Below are 16,019 nucleotides of genomic sequence, written 5' to 3' on the forward strand. Positions count from 1 at the left end.
GAAATAAAATTCTTCTGATTTTTGGAGTTGTTTTTACCAGACTGTCTAATTTGCTACTGACGTCTGAGCCCTCAAAATTTGCCTGTTCCACAACATGTTTTTCAAAACAGTCCTTTGCCTTTGAATTCTCACAGACATAGTCTGTGGTCAGAGAAACATCTGGAGAAAATGATTGGGCAATTTTTAATAATTTTCCCTAGGATTCTCAAGTACACTACTGCTTTTCGAATGGTTTTGTCAGGCTGTACTCTTAGCTTTAAATTTAATTTACTGGACACAATTTTTAGTGACCAAGAGGAGAACTCCAAAATCTCCCCTTTGTCATTTAAGAAGCTATCATAGGAAAAAATGCCATAGCCTTTCTTGATTTCTTTCCAGATATGATCAGGACACACACTTTTGTGAGAACAAGAGAGTAGATTTGGGAATATATAATCACTGGACATAGCAATGTATAAAAAAAAAAGGACTTTGGACCACATAAATCACACAAGATGGGCAAATAGAGATTAATAAAAGTTTTTATCATTTATGAAAAACATTAGGTCATCATGGCATTGTGCAGTACTTGAAGAGTACTAACATTCAACAAATATGCCATCTCAGGAGGTCTGCAGTCAGAAAATCTCAGAAAAAAGTTTAAATCAGTAAAAGCTAGGAGAGCTGTAATAAGTGGGATCAGAAAGTTCTCCAAACCACTGGTACATCTGTGATATTTGCACTAATGAGAAATTTATGTCTTATTAGTGTATTTGGTTATCAAATACAATGAATCTTGGAGAAGATGAATCCCACTATGAACAGCAAAGGCATGCAAATCCCTAGACCTAAGTGAGGAACACAGACTGAGACTGAAGTGTATTGTCCATTTTGTGTCTAATTCTCTATTGATTTAAACAGACTCATTTTCACAAAAGTAAATGTCCATTCTAGTTCCAGTAGAACCCAGGGAATTAACTGGGCAGCAGAACAGCTTTTGTGCTTATGCACAGTGCACTGCTCTCACTGGAGTTTATCAACATCCTCTATCAACACCCTCAATCTGTGACTGTCAGAACACATCTTATTAAAAAAACACTGTTAATGCCTTTCCCCGGATATTTCTGTCCAATTTTATAAACACCCCTCTTTAACAATCTGTGTTTTTTCACTCTCTCTCCAGGTGGCAAATTTGCTCAGACTCTTCCAGATCCCCCAGATAAGCTACGCCTCCACCAGCGCCAAGCTGAGCGACAAATCCCGCTACGACTATTTCGCACGGACTGTGCCTCCGGACTTCTACCAGGCGAAAGCCATGGCTGAGATCTTGCGATACTTCAACTGGACTTACGTCTCCACAGTTGCTTCAGAGGGCGACTATGGGGAGACAGGGATTGAAGCCTTCGAGCAGGAAGCTCGCCTGCGCAACATCTGCATCGCCACCTCCGAGAAGGTGGGGCGGTCCAACATCAGGAAGTCTTATGATGGCGTGATCAGGGAGCTGCTTCAGAAACCCAACGCCAGGGTGGTGGTGCTCTTCATGAGAGGGGATGACTCTCGGGAGCTCATTGCAGCTGCCAACCGCTTCAACGTTTCCTTCACCTGGATCGCCAGCGACGGATGGGGAGCCCAGGAGAGTATCGTGAAAGGCAACGAGCGCATCGCTTCTGGGGCAATAACCTTGGAGCTTGCTTCCCATCCAGTTAAAGAGTTTGACAGGTACTTCCAAAGTCTCAGCCCTTACAATAACAGGCGCAACCCCTGGTTCAAGGACTTTTGGGAGCAAAAATTCCAGTGCAATCTGCAGAACCGAAAACCACACAAAAAGGCTTGTGAAAAGCACTTCACCATCAACAGTTCCAACTACGAGCAAGAATCCAAGATCATGTTTGTTGTGAATGCTGTGTATGCAATGGCCCATGCCTTGCATAAAATGCAGAGGACTCTCTGTCCAAACACCACCAAGCTCTGTGATGCCATGAAGCATCTGGATGGCAGGAAGCTGTACAAAGATTATCTCCTAAAAGTAAACTTTACAGGTAATAACTTCTCTTTTCATATATAAAAAATATCACTGCAATTAATGAAATGCTCATCAGTCACAGTAATAACTAGCTGAATTCCTGATAGAACTTTTATCACAGTTCAGACCAGGGTGGTACCCAGGCAAAGACAACTCTGTCACCGGAAGGCAGAAAGAAGGATCAGGAGTTTGAGGAGAACCCCAAAAAAACCAGCTTGATGCTCCTCCTGCTTCCAGCAGAAGGAAGAGGTGAAGGTGGCAGCAGCTGGTCTTGGCAATGTTACCCTCCATCTTCTAAAAATTCCACACACCAACATTCATTTAATTCACAGGCAGTCTGGACATGTCTGGAAGCTGATGGTCATTTCACCACCTGCTACGCTAGGCAGCTGCCTGCTATTCCCATGCCAAGACTTGGCCTTTTCTTCCTTATTTTCCTATGAATTTACATAATAACTGGACCATGGCCAATGGCCAAGGTCCTTGCAATAGTGCCATTTCCTGCGTTACAGAACTACAGGTTTAATGACAAATTATAAAAGAGCTATGTTAAACATGTGCAGGAGAAGTGGAGAGAGGGTGGACAATCTGGGAATGATATGAGCAAATTTCATGGGGACTCGCCACACTTCGTGTGATATCTCTGTGTTTCTACCATCACATATGGTTGGTCTTAGCTTTGTGATTAATATTACACCATAGCAATATTACACCATAGCAAGGCTAAATAGATCTACAGAGGTAACAAGTAAACTGTAGACCATCCTGGTTTTTTGCTGTTACATTCTTTCTTCTGAAGCATCTAGGTTGAACTTGCATTTCTATGTATTATTAAACTGATATTCTCGGCTGAATGAGTTGATAGCAAGGAAACATCATGCTGTGCTTTGTGTGAGAACTAACTCCAAGAGGAATAGAAGGATAAATATGTGTAGGATTCAGCATACTCAGTCCCAGGAGATCCTCAGTAATTGTAAAATGCTAACAGCACTGGAAACTGTGTGAAACTGTCATATTGGAGCTTGAACTTTTCCCCTCTTTAGAGGTCTTCTCAGCATTTACTTCAGACCATCTCTAGATACTACTAACCACATCCCTTGTGTTTTTCTCACTCCCAGTGGGATATGGCTAGTGTGGCCAAGTACTCCACTTTCTTGGGTACTTGCTTATCTACCTCCCAGCACATGCTGCAGAGTTCCTTAGGATGCCTGGCCTCCCAGGATCCTGATACCTGAGTAGCTGACAAGTTTGAAACACATTAGGAATTCCTGCAACCCATGTGCCTGGATTTCTTTACCACAGAAATCAGGAAGGGACAGATGGGACTGGTCCGTTGCTGCATTTTACCTGTCAGGAAGGGATTCAGCAGGATGCACGACCTTGGACATGCTCTGGTAATAAAGATTCAATCACAAAGGAAAAGTTATGTGAGAGCAGCTGCAAAGTGAGATACTTCAAACCCTCATCTGGGTGCTGCATGCAGTGCAGCTGAAGCCACATGTCTTGCCTGTGCAACACGATGCTTATGTGCATCATGCCATTGGTCTGCTAAAAAATTGCTGGATCAGTGAAGACAGTCACATACCATGACGTATGCAGACACCTAGACAATGTACACATGGCATGTGTCGTTCTGTCACTGCATTTGATTTGTTTATTATTGTCACAAGCAGCCCAAGTCAGAATGAAACTACCTCTTTGGTTTTAGACCTCAAGAAATTAAGAATTGTCCTTTCTCCTTCCCCTCCTCACAGCTTTTAAAACATGGAAACTATTTTCTCAGTTATCCTCAGAGATACTTGAATGTCTCCAAATTGTTGAAATCATTTGGTTTTAGGAGAATAGCATTTCATGGAAGCTGGTTCCTGGCATACTGATAAGGGAAGGCAAAGGTGTGCAGTGTGCTTCTGTCTTTGCCAAGACAGTAATGACCTACCCAAATGCATAGGCACTTTAATATCTTAAATTATTTTAAAACTTTTTCTGACACCAAGGGTATTTTTATGGGCTTAAATGCATACACTGTTAATAGACTCTAGGTTTAGCACCAAGTAATCTTGGTTCCAGTACAGTATTCTTAATCATTTTTCTAACATGAATACATTTTTCAAGCACCCAAGCATATTCCCACTCAACATCTAGATCCAAAGTCAACCCCATCTTTCTTCAACCAAAACTCCAGGAAAATATTTATTTAGCTACAGCCAGAAAAAAAAAAAATTATTTTGACTGAAATATCTTTTATACTTTTATGATTTGGAAGTTGAAGCTGTTAAAGCTGGAAAAAAATTGAAGCTTGTAATTGTGCAATTTTGAAAACAGAAGGCTCTTTTTATGAACAAAATTAGTTTTAAAATCAACTTGGAAATCTTTGAAACTCTGAAGAGCTTTCATTTCCAATTTAAAACATTAAGAAACCTGTCAAGTTCTTTTCCAGTGGCTTTGTTCCATATATATTTTTACCAGATTACAACATAATTTTCTCATCTCATTTCTTTGTTATCAGTTCTTCCATTATAATGCGAATTCCTGTTTTAATATGAGTTATTTTTTAAGGTGAGTGATTTTCACATAGCAGTTAATCAGCAAATCTCCCATGACTTCTTCCTTTCAGAAAGGTGTGAAATTTTCATACATATGTGAAATTTTCATACATATAGGTCTTGTTGATTTCTATGGGACCAAGAATTATCCTTGACTCTTTTCTGGCTGAAGAAAGTGTTTGGGTATGTTGCTAATGGAAAATCAGGACTTTGCTGCATGGGATATTTGATCAGTGATATTCTCATATTTCCACCTCCAAATCTGAGAATGTTTTCCCAGTGTGGAGAGAGGATGGTCTGGAAGCTACCAGTCCATCAGGTACACTGCAACCAAGCCAGGTTGTGGAGTTTCTCTCTTCCTTAGCCCGCATAGAGGTTCACGCCCACCTCAAGGAAGCAGGCAAGAAACAGAACAGTGATAAGCAGATCTGCAGACACACAAACAGCTATTTAAGCAATGCCTCCTCTGCTGAAAGGCAGAGGTACATATAGATGAGCCCTGCATGCATAAACCTGCAGCTTTCCATGAAAGAAATCTGGCAAATGGCTCTGAATGTATTCTCCCATTTTCCAGGAACATCTGATGGTGCATTTCAAACACACCAGTCTGAGTAAATGATCAGGTGCATTTATATGACTGGTGTGGGACTGTGCGATTTTAGACATTTACCCTTCACACTCAAATTAGTTTTGGTTGGTCTTTGATTACAGTTAATGGAGAGGATCGGTACTTACAGAGTGTGCTCCAGCCCATGTGAGGTATGATTTGCCCCTACACCTCTCACCTACTGACTACAAATGGAGCATAGAGCAACTAAGATTTATTTTCACTTACCATTTAGCTGAAAGCCTGAAGTGAGGCTCTCAAATTCAGCAATAATATGATTTGCAGAGGAATATTCAGGGACCAGCTAACAGCAGGGTTGGAGTAGAGGACTGGTTGGGATTTGTGCACCCTTATGCTGCCACTGCTGCTGACATGCTGTGTGACAGGTATTCCATTAATATCTCTGGGGTCCTACTTATTTCTCCTTTTTCATTAAATTGAAATAACTCCACAGAACTGAAGTGTGGCATTAAGGCAGCGTGAGATTTCATTCCTTATTGTCTGTGAGAAACACCAAGCACATAATTTTCTTGCAAGTCAGTAAGACATATATGACAAATGTCGTGATATCCTGAATCTTTTCAGGAAGGAAAAAAAAAGAAACACCTGTGCCTGATTCCAGCTTCTAGCAGAAGGATGTGAGAATCCAAATCCCCTAGATAAATGCACTCTATCTCAGTGCTTGTTTGGCCTTTCAAAGAGATATAGGCTGGTTCATCTTCTTGATCTTCCCATCCTGTGCATTCCCTCCTGAGGGCACAAGTGCAGCACTTGATGTTCTGAGTTATGATGCTTTTCTGCTGATAAAGAGAGGCTGGTTCAAGAGGCTGTTAACTTGTATTACCAGAACAACAAAGTGCTGGAAAAAAGTAAAGGGCTCCATGGGAAAGAGCACAAACTCAACTCCTCACCACACCCAGCCATTGCTTGGTGAAGGGCAGCATACAGGGGGGACTATGGGGGGCTACGAATCCAGGGGTGAACCTCAACATAAGTCAGAGCTTCACGTATCCAGAAGACATTCTTCCTCACAAGGGTGCAGGGGACAGTGCAACAACCAGCTTTGCTAACTATTTTAACTCATTTAAGCCACCAGGAGGACAGAGAAAAGCAGTGTTATCACTGCCCACAGCTCTACTGCAAACCTCACAGTGTTTGTCTTGTGCCAGGATAGTGAGTGCTAGCATAGCCAGGGAGAAAGGGGTGTCCACCATTTGGGACAAAATAAGTGGCTGGCTACTGCACAGCTGTTCCCCACGTGTTGCTCCCTGGTGTAGCTGCCTCTCTAGAACATTGGACTGGAGGTGATGAAGGGCAGCGATGACATTCGAGGACCAGCATTAGCTCCATCAGGGCCAGGGTTGCTGAGCTGGCTGTGCAGCATGACAGCCTTGTCACCCAAGGGTGTGGGGTTGGGCTCCGGCTTTTTGCTCTGCAGTAAGCAGGGCTGATGGCATCACAGGGCTAACTCTGCCTTGAATCTATTGTGGGAGTGTATGGGCAGAGAGAGGTTGGATTTTGGGATGTATGCATGTCCACCTGTCTTATGCAGCTTTCCGAATCTCCACAGCTAATGGTTGGAGGAATTTAACTAAAGTAGTAGCCTTGGGAAACAGGTCAACAAAAATTTTAGGCAACGCATGTATTTATAGTGCTCAGTTCTTTTCCTACCCCTTTCTTTGTCCAGAGGTACAAGAGTCACAGTCCTGTCCCTTTCTGTATTGTGTTCAGAAGTCCATCTCTTCTCCAGCCAAGCCTGTGTCATCAAACCTAGCTTATACTGGGCAAAATCCTCTCCTGTAGCTAACCCAAATGGCTATTCCAAATGAGAAAAGGATTGTAAGTCAGATCTGATTTGTTCCCTTTCATCCATTGGACTTTATGACAAAACTTTTATTCCTCCCTGGTCCTACATTTCTGTGTGATTTATTTCCTTTCTTTTTTTCCTCCTCACTGTGCCCCCTGTCAACACTCAAATAATATGAAGCAGAAACACAAATTCACCTTCTCATTTATTCTTGAACACTGGTGACTTCTGTTGTGGGAACATAATTTCACAGACCATTTCCATCGTGACTGTGCCATCCAAGTAAGAAAGAGCTTAAAAGTCATGGTCTGCAACAAGCAGATGTCACCTCACTTCTGAGCACAGAAGCATTGGTGCCTGCTCTGGGATTTAGCCATAAATACTTCCTGTCAAAAGTCCACTTCAAAACTCAATGCCTGGCCAGGCTGCATGGAGCGCAGACCAAAAACTCTGCATTTGCTGTCACAGGCAGATTGCAGATGCAGAAACGTAAAAGGCCAGGTATGAGTTTACAGCAGGGAGTGCCTGTCAGTAGATGTGCAGGCTAAAGACAGAGCTCAAAGCCCAGGTTCTGCAGCAGAGGGCCCTACTACTCTGTCATCGCACCCAAGGAGTTCCTTCTCATCAGGTCAGATCCCCCTTGCCTTAAGCACTCAGTCAGCAGTGAGGTCCTCCTGATCTTCCTTGTGATGCTTATTTGTAAATGAAAACAAAACACAGCTTTCAGATGAAGGTAAAAGTTTCATGTGCAGAAGGCATCTAAACACCCTGTTAATCATAAAAGTAGTGAAAGTGTAATTCATGATGGATTTGTAGCTAATAAAATCAAGGAAAATGTAGAGTGAATTCCCCTAGATACTAATTAAAAATACACATGAAAAAGATGTCTAGGATTTATAGAAAAAATTTCTGCCTTTTCTTGGGACCACAGATGTGTCATAGAATTTAAAACTTTGCAAGCAACTAAGGGACAGTCTCTGAAAGCACACTTGAGATTTGCTGTTTCAAAGCAGAGGAAGAGTTGAACTTGCACAGTATTTTCCCATATTTCTCTCTATATTAGAGTTACGTTGGTGTATACACACACAGAGCTCTAGAGAGATTTTGATGGCCTGGTATTCCTGGTGGCCCCATCTACTTTCTTCTTTCTTCAGCTGTCTCTTCGCAGACCTTATGGGGATAAGCAGTTCCTTTCTGTTGGGCAAATTTACCCCTCCAAGGGTAAATAAGCTAATCTCTGCTTAGTCCTTCCTGAAGCATTTCATATGTTTATATAATAATATATTTCTGTAATTTATATATATATATGCATTTCTATGTATATTTAACGATGTATACTATAGATTCAAATACTAAAGAATCTTTTCATCCTCTAGTTTAGTTTTGAGGTATCATGATGGCAAAAAACTGATCTGCACTCCAGATGTGTTGTGTGTCACACACTGACCCATGTAAACTGGATACCTGGGCTGGCAGCAGGACACAGGCATCGTCATCCCTAGGGCACAACTTCCAAATAAAATTTTCATTAAAACATCTCTTGTTATGATAGCAGGTCAGTGACCTACCTGTTAGTGGTGTCTGCTGTCTAGCCAGCAACCATCATAAAATTCTACCTTTCTATGCTTTCATTTGGCACTAATTCACAGTAATTAGCCTGAGTGAGCAGGGCAGAGGCTGAATTGTGTTTTTACCCCTTGAGATAAGCTCCAGCAGCTGAGGCCAAGGTGTGCTGGGCCATTGCTCGCCATCTAGCTCAGGAGCAAGGTACTTTTGCCTGCAGCCACCACTGCCACCACTGCCACCTCTGCCTGCTGTCACTGCTCTCTGCCTGACCTGGGCACTGAGTTCCCATGGATAGAAAGATGGGAAATGCAGCATTAGCAGGACACAGAGCAGCGACAGCTTTTCTTCATAGTCCTCAGGAAGTCTCTGAAAGTATGTTGCCTTCAGCCTTTACCCAGCTGGGTGTCATTCCTGGAAAGCCTGCAGAAACCACAGGCCAGCAACGGCCCCAAACTTGTTATGATGGCATATTTAGGTGAAGGTGCTTTGACATTCCTAAAATTGCAAATAGCTGTCCATCTCAGTTTCCTCTACTTGAATATTTACACAACCCACTGCTTCGTCTGAGCTATCAAATACTGAACATAAAATTAAATAGTCTGTGCCTTGTATGTAAATTATAGTCAGCTGCTTATCTCATATTAATAATGTGGCCTTTAGGCATCCATAAATCTCTAGATATCACAGCATCTATGAAAATGTGTGAATGAGGATGAGATTAGACACCCTGTGTTTATGGAGAAACACATGACTGACAAACTGAGCAATGATTTTCTTTCAGATCACATATTTGAGAGACAGAAGGCTTGGTAACCTAATTTCTCTAAATCACAGACTTCTGTGTTTGCCTGCTGCTTGTTTTATAATAGTTATTGTTATTATTTTATCTTTTGTTTTGATGGAAAATGTCATGTGAATCCCAAATACCAAGGGTCTGCACATTCCAAGTCCTCAAAGGAGCAGGAAGTCTCATACAACCTTTTCATCCCCCAAATATGCACACTCCCTTTTCCAGTCCTACTGGGATTTGTGATAGGGGGAAACCATGGGATTATATTCTTATTCTTCATGCAGATTTTCCTGTGAGACACACTCACGCGTAAGTGATGTCAGGTCTGCTTGTGGCCTGGAAGGACAAGTTATCATGTGAGAGAAGAATTTGGGTCAGGATTTCTATCCCTTACATTTTAGCATATAATTTTTCTCCAAAAAGCCCAAGGGAGGACAAGATTCTTCTGTACTACCTGCTACAGAAGAGCAGTTTAGCACTTTCGTAATTAATATCAGTTAGTTTCACTTGGACACTGAGATATATGTTAGGGGCTGACAAAGGCAGAAGTTGTGCTTAGAACATGACCAAAAAAGTGTTAATGAGGATTAGGGCTAGGACATGAGAAGGAGATTCCATTTTACTCTTTTGATTAGTCCAGCTGTGTCCTGGACTTCCAATAAGTCCAAAAAAAATTGGTCTTTCCAAAAGGTGATGAAGAAAACTACAGAAAGTCACAAACCTAGATGTCTAAACCCAAAGATAATCAAATGTTACATTATTTTTCACGAAACCTCTATCTTTGTTGGCAGATAATAATTATCCTACAAAGGCAGAAGTGAAAGCATAATCTGTAGAAAAACATCTTTTCTCCTAAAATAAACTAAATATCACTACATCCCTGGAAAACACATTTTGTTTGCCCAGTAGAGAACAGTGCAAAGATACTCCCAGGCTAACACTGACTAAACAGGAAGAGGAACCAGACCAGTATAGCTGCATTAGCATGACAGTGATGCTCAGCCCAGTCTGGTGTTGCAATCTCGACATGGATCATGGTCTGAATCCTCCATCACTTGCATGTAGCATGTCTCCAGACAAACCTGTCCCAAGATGACTGTTGTACTGTACTTGTTAAATTGCAGCCCAGATGAGCATGTGAATCTGTTTCAGCTTTCTGGGAAGCCTGAACTATTCCCTTCAAGCTTGTCTTGCCCGTTTCTGATTCACAGTGCAGAAAAAAAACCTCAATGATACAAGTCTCTATTTAAAAGGCAGAAAGAAACTCAACCCAAACGCCAAACAGCCATTGTTTAAACTTTTAAACTAAAATGTTTTTTCCCAAAATTTTTTCTATTTTTCAAAAAGCAATCAGGTCTATATTTTCACAGAGCAGAAACTCCTTTTGCTTATGTATATTCGCCACAAACTGACCCTCTACACAATTCCCATCAACTATAAACTGGATGGACCTGGCAGACAAATGTGTTTGACTTTCTTTCATTTCCTCATCTGTCAGAGCCATGTTACTAAACACCTCTAAAAGCATCTCATAGAATGTCTACTTTGGCATCACTGCACCATTTATGGTTATTTTGTTAGCAAATATAGAATATAATAGAAAAATATATTTCATTCCTGTTATCTGGGTGAGTCATTTACTCTTATTTCCTTCTTCCTGCAATGAAAGTATATTCATCTGAGGATATAACAAGTGAAGACAAAGAATACTAAAATTCTTCAAGGCACAGGGAACACACATGTTCATGCACAGGGATATCAGAAGCAGAGAGACTTCTAACTGAAACGTTCACAAAATCCTAGTGTAGCATGGCTCAGCCACAGGAGCAATCCTTTGATTTGGTTCCTCACCTCTTGCTCCAGCCACGGACAACTCACCTGCTCACTGCTGGGATGCAAAAGGAAACAGGGAAAATGTGTGTGAGAAAGCTGAGGGAAGCACAGCCCTGAATAAAGTCCTCACACAGCATATATGTGCCACAGAAGTCCCATGTGACTGTGTAGCTAAGAGAATATGGATTTCCAGGGTGGAATGTGATTCCTAAGGGCTATATCTGATATAACTTTGACTCTGTGACCCAGTATCAGCCACGCTGTTTTACAGGAAATTTGGATTGAAAGACGCACACAGGGCTGCACCCACACACAGACACATTCACAACAGCACTCACTCACTGTTTTTTAAAGTTATTGAACCCAATTCTATAATAAAAGATAGTAACTTGATGTATGATTGTTGAGTTTGCATCTGTAAAAAGTGAACAGCAAATCCAAAAGCAGCAATCTTTCCACACCAAAGGGAAGGGAGAACCTCTTGGCGCTGAGGTAGCAGCACTGATGAGTTCCAGCATCCACAACCAGGGAACAGCCCCAGAGTGATTCTTCTCTCAATCTTCCTTTTGTTCTTTTACTTGCAGAGGCCATTACTGGCATTGTACCTTCTTGTTATCACTTTTGTCTTTTCACCATACGCAGGATGTTTTGCATATGCTGCATACATGCTTTTCTTTATATTGATTATGCCCTTAAAATAATCCTCCCTCCTTCCCAAGATTAAATTTCTGTAGTGATCAGTAGCTGGCTGTGTAAACCTCTGGAGCCTCAAGCATCTTCCTGTGCTTCTGCTAAAGAACTCTCTTGCTCTCTTCCTGTGGAACAGTTTCTTTGTCACTTTTTATCTTTTACAATAGGTCTTAAATTTGCTCCAAAACACTAGGACATGCTTGATCATATGCAGGAGTGTATGGAGCAGGGTTGCTGGACCCTTCTATGCTAAGCAGCAATGTCCTTGTTGCCTGTAACATCCAAAGGTTGTGTTATTATGGTTCCTTCCCTTGACATAAATAATTATACAGGTGCACCTATAAATAAATTTTGCCTATGGTTGCTAAAAAAATAGAATTTTTGCAGGACATATCTCTATTGTCCTCATAAAAGGAGAAGCTGATCACTGCTCCAAGTGATCAGTTTTATGTCAAAGATTGGCCTGCTGTGCCAGGACAAGTGTCCACCAGACAGTGACTGATAAAACACTGTATGAAGCTGCTATTGGGAACTGATGGAAATGTGCTGAAAAAGTTTGTTAAACTTCCTCAACTGTATTTGTGTATCTACTTGAATAAATAGCTAATGGCTAGTTAATGCTCCAGTAAATGAAAGAATAAAACCCCCATCTTTAAAGATTCTTTGGAGAAGAAATTATCTCAGGTCAGAGGGAGGTTTGTGGCAGTGCTGTTGATGTCCTTTCTAGATCTCTGAAACACTTTATCAGTCGAAGCCTATCAATGTGTCTCTGCTTCCACCATAAAACAGAAAAATAAATCAACATTTTCTTTTTACATTTTTCCCTGAGGTCCAGTGGTTGCTGTTGCTGAACTGATTCAGTGGAGCAAAACATTAGCAGAAATGATTCTGTGCTTTCAGCTTTATCTTTTATTCCTGAGAGTAGAAGAATTTGCAAGTATTAATAGAACACCCATCTTGCATGTTGTAGCATAAGGCATGCCAGTGAACACTGATGATAATGGGAGAGGTGACGTCCTACCTTTGCAGCTGGTGTGTAATATGCATGAATAACCTTAAAAGCCAAGAGTTCTTATCCCTTCTCTCACTATCTTTTTACTGAAATTCATTGTTTTGAGAAGCCCATTTTCACCTCTTGACTGGCTGACTCGAGGTTTGGCCAGACATGAGATAAACTGTACTGAATACTGACTTAACTTGGAATTTCAGTAGATGTGCATTTTCAGCCACCGCCTTACTATAAGGAAATGAGTAAAAATAAAATCCAGACTCAAACCTCTACAAAGGAAGATGAGCACGTTTCATGTGTGTAGTGAGCCTTACTGAAAGCATTAGTTTGGTTTCTTCTTTAGTGGCCAAAATTCAAGCCAGCCAGCTTTCATGTGTTTTTTGATACACTTTGTAATATAATAACTGTAGAACTATCAATGGAGGAAGCTACCCACTGTCCTGATGGCAGCTCATGTTAGCCAGAGCCCACCGTTGGCAGTGTCTATTTCTCTCCACTTGATTATAGATGCTCTGTGAGAAAACTGCACTCCCAATATTGCTACTAATTAGGTTTAGGCTAAAGAAATGTAGGCCATTTTTTTTCATTCACATATTATATTCAGAGAGAAAACAGATCCACTCCAGAATCTTACACCATGAGATGTGTGAAACGCTTATATTTCCAGCTGAACTCCAAGTGCTCTTCGTCCTCCACTAACATTATGTCAGATGTGTCAAATGCTGTAACTGAGCTGAGCATGTCTGAGCATAAAGGTTCCAGTGTTTCACCATAGCAGTGTTTCTTTGTTCCAGCTCTGAGGCATTTTACAGCTCCTTTTTTTTTTTTTTCTGCAAAATGTTCACTAAATTTGAGCTTCAGTTATTTCAAATAGATGTTCTCTTTAGAATTCACTACTTATGGTTTTATTTTCCTACTGCAAATACAATTTCATTTTGCAAATTACCTCATTATTAGCAATTTGTAGGGTGATTGCTGAAAGTTTTCAGTAACTCCTTAACAAAAATAATAGCATAGAGTCATAAGATATGTAGGAAGAGGCAATACTTTTATTAGGCTGCCCACATATCTGGAAAAACCAGAAGTTTTTGGCATAACATCCCTTTGTCATATCTTGTCTTTCATCTTGATCATCCCTTGTGTTTCTAAACTACATACTTTTAAAGAAGGGAACAAAAAGCTTTTCAGCAATTACTCTGCAGATGGATAGCAATGAGGCTCTTTGCAAAGTGAAATTTTGTTTCCAGGAGGAGATAAAAACCAGATATCCTAAACTCTGAGCAGAGCTGTTCCTTCAAAATAAATGAAGGTCAAATTTATTGAGAAGTGTTTCTGATAACCTAATGGAGTGATCTTGTGCCTGAAGGCTTGTGCACTTCTCCCATCTATAGACTAGTCTAACAAGAAATACTACCTTTCTCATGCACTTGAAATTTCTTGGATCTTGGAATGTAACAGCTACAATATTACTACTGCTAAATAGTAATATTGCAGTATAATTCATTAAGTCCATATCAGTCCACCTGATTTGGGAGTGTCTTCATATCCCATCAATTAGGAAATAACAGCCAGAGGGTCTATTTCATGGTTCATTTGGTTCTGATCTCTAAGGGCAAACTATCTAACTAAATTATTCAGAGCTGTGTCTGAAAACACCTCTCTAATCCTCAAGTCCCCACAGAGAAGAGAATGTTTTAACCATGTCCCTTTAATATCTTAATAACTGAATCTATTCGTATTTCCTTCAGGCTGACAAAGAAGGACAAAACATATTATTAGGTATTTAACACTTCCTTAGACAGCTAGATATGCAGTCTGGGGGTGGAATTAGCACATCATGGAATGGTGCCTCCAAAAAGAGAAAGAGTCGTGTTCCTGTGATGTAACCAAGTCCCTCGTTTAATCCAAAAGTGAATTTTAGCAAAATCAAAACACATTTTCATTCTCTTTCAGCTGTACCTCAGATGTTCTGGGGAGAGAAGGGTAAGGTATGGCACCAGTTCCCAGTTTTGAGGTTAAATGGGAACATCCTTCAACAGAAGTTCAAATTGGAGACAGGAAACTCTGAACTGGCAGAAAGTCTCAGCCAAAATCTCAAGCTCTGACAGTAATGTCAATGTTCAGTAACTGACAGATAAGTCACCAGCCAACCCTTTTTTTGACTCAGACCAAAACATTTCGGGAGCTACTAAAGGGCAGCCCAGAACTTACAGTTCCAGCTCCTGAGCATGTGTTGTAACTCTAACAGTGGCCATAATTCTTCATAATGGGACTGAGTTCCCTTTGCTTCTGTTTACAAAATAACTAACTAGTTGGCCTGAGGGAGGAGTTAGGCAGTTTGAAGTCATGGTTTAATTTCCTTTGTAATTGCAAGTTGATTGCTGGTATGAATTACATTACATGCATTTTGCCTCTTGTGCCAGCCATTTCTTTAAGTGGATAGTCTTAAATTAAAAGAACAGTATCAGTTGAAAGGCATTACTGTGTTGGAATCTCACAAATCATTCATATCAATTATCAACCAAGCAGACATTAAAAAACACTGTTCCATGAGTGTTTGTTTCATTTTAAAGTTGCACTGGTGCGACCTTTGCAAAAAAACTCCAAGAAATATTCATAATTTCAGAGGAGATGTTTTGTATTTTTAAGGAGAAATGTAATGAGTGCAGAATTCTTACCTGCTTTTTTACCTTCCATGTCTCAAAATCCAAATGCTTTAAGAAGGAAGGAAGTCTTTCTTAAATTCTTCAAATTAAAAAAAAAAAAAAAAAAAAAGGCAATTTTGTAACTTCCTTGGTGAAGGTTTGTAACTCAGCATCTAGTTAATTGTTCCTGAGTTCTAAAGACCACACATACGCTTAAGGGCCACACGAGCAAGAGGACAACATCTACCTGAAAATGTAAAACACGATGTTTGAGGCAAGCATTTCACAGGAAAGGTAGCTGAGGAGTTCTGTGCTCAGCCAGGCTGAGGATAGTGACAAGCTGAACGAATTCTTCTAATCTTTCAGACCCTTCTTAGTCTGTTTTGCCAATGTTCCCAGGCATGCTCTCCAACAGCCTCCACAGCAGCCTGTGTGGACAGCTTGCACGAGACACCCATTCACACGTGCACTGCAGAGAGCTTGCACAAGCTGCTATCACTTGGTGCTCCAGCTGTCTTTCCATTCCA

The 16,019-nt window shown here is 40.8% G+C and overlaps 1 protein-coding gene across 4 annotated transcripts in view; it reads left to right on the forward strand.

The window, feature by feature from the left end:
• Nucleotides 1–16,019, forward strand: part of LOC114066867 (metabotropic glutamate receptor 3) — a 104,503-nt gene that overhangs the window by 71,345 nt on the left and 17,139 nt on the right. For all 4 annotated transcript variants that reach the window (XM_027901905.1, XM_027901909.1, XM_027901908.1 and 1 more), the window contains one exon: nt 1,163–2,018. In XM_027901905.1, the coding sequence (XP_027757706.1) occupies nt 1,163–2,018 (856 nt within the window). The remainder of the gene's footprint in view (nt 1–1,162; nt 2,019–16,019) is intronic.

The sequence above is a fragment of the Empidonax traillii genome, unplaced genomic scaffold (genome assembly GCF_003031625.1).
Source record: "Empidonax traillii isolate 1590-97213 ecotype Southwest subspecies unplaced genomic scaffold, ASM303162v1 scaffold820:size437808, whole genome shotgun sequence".
Lineage (NCBI taxonomy): Eukaryota > Metazoa > Chordata > Aves > Passeriformes > Tyrannidae > Empidonax > Empidonax traillii.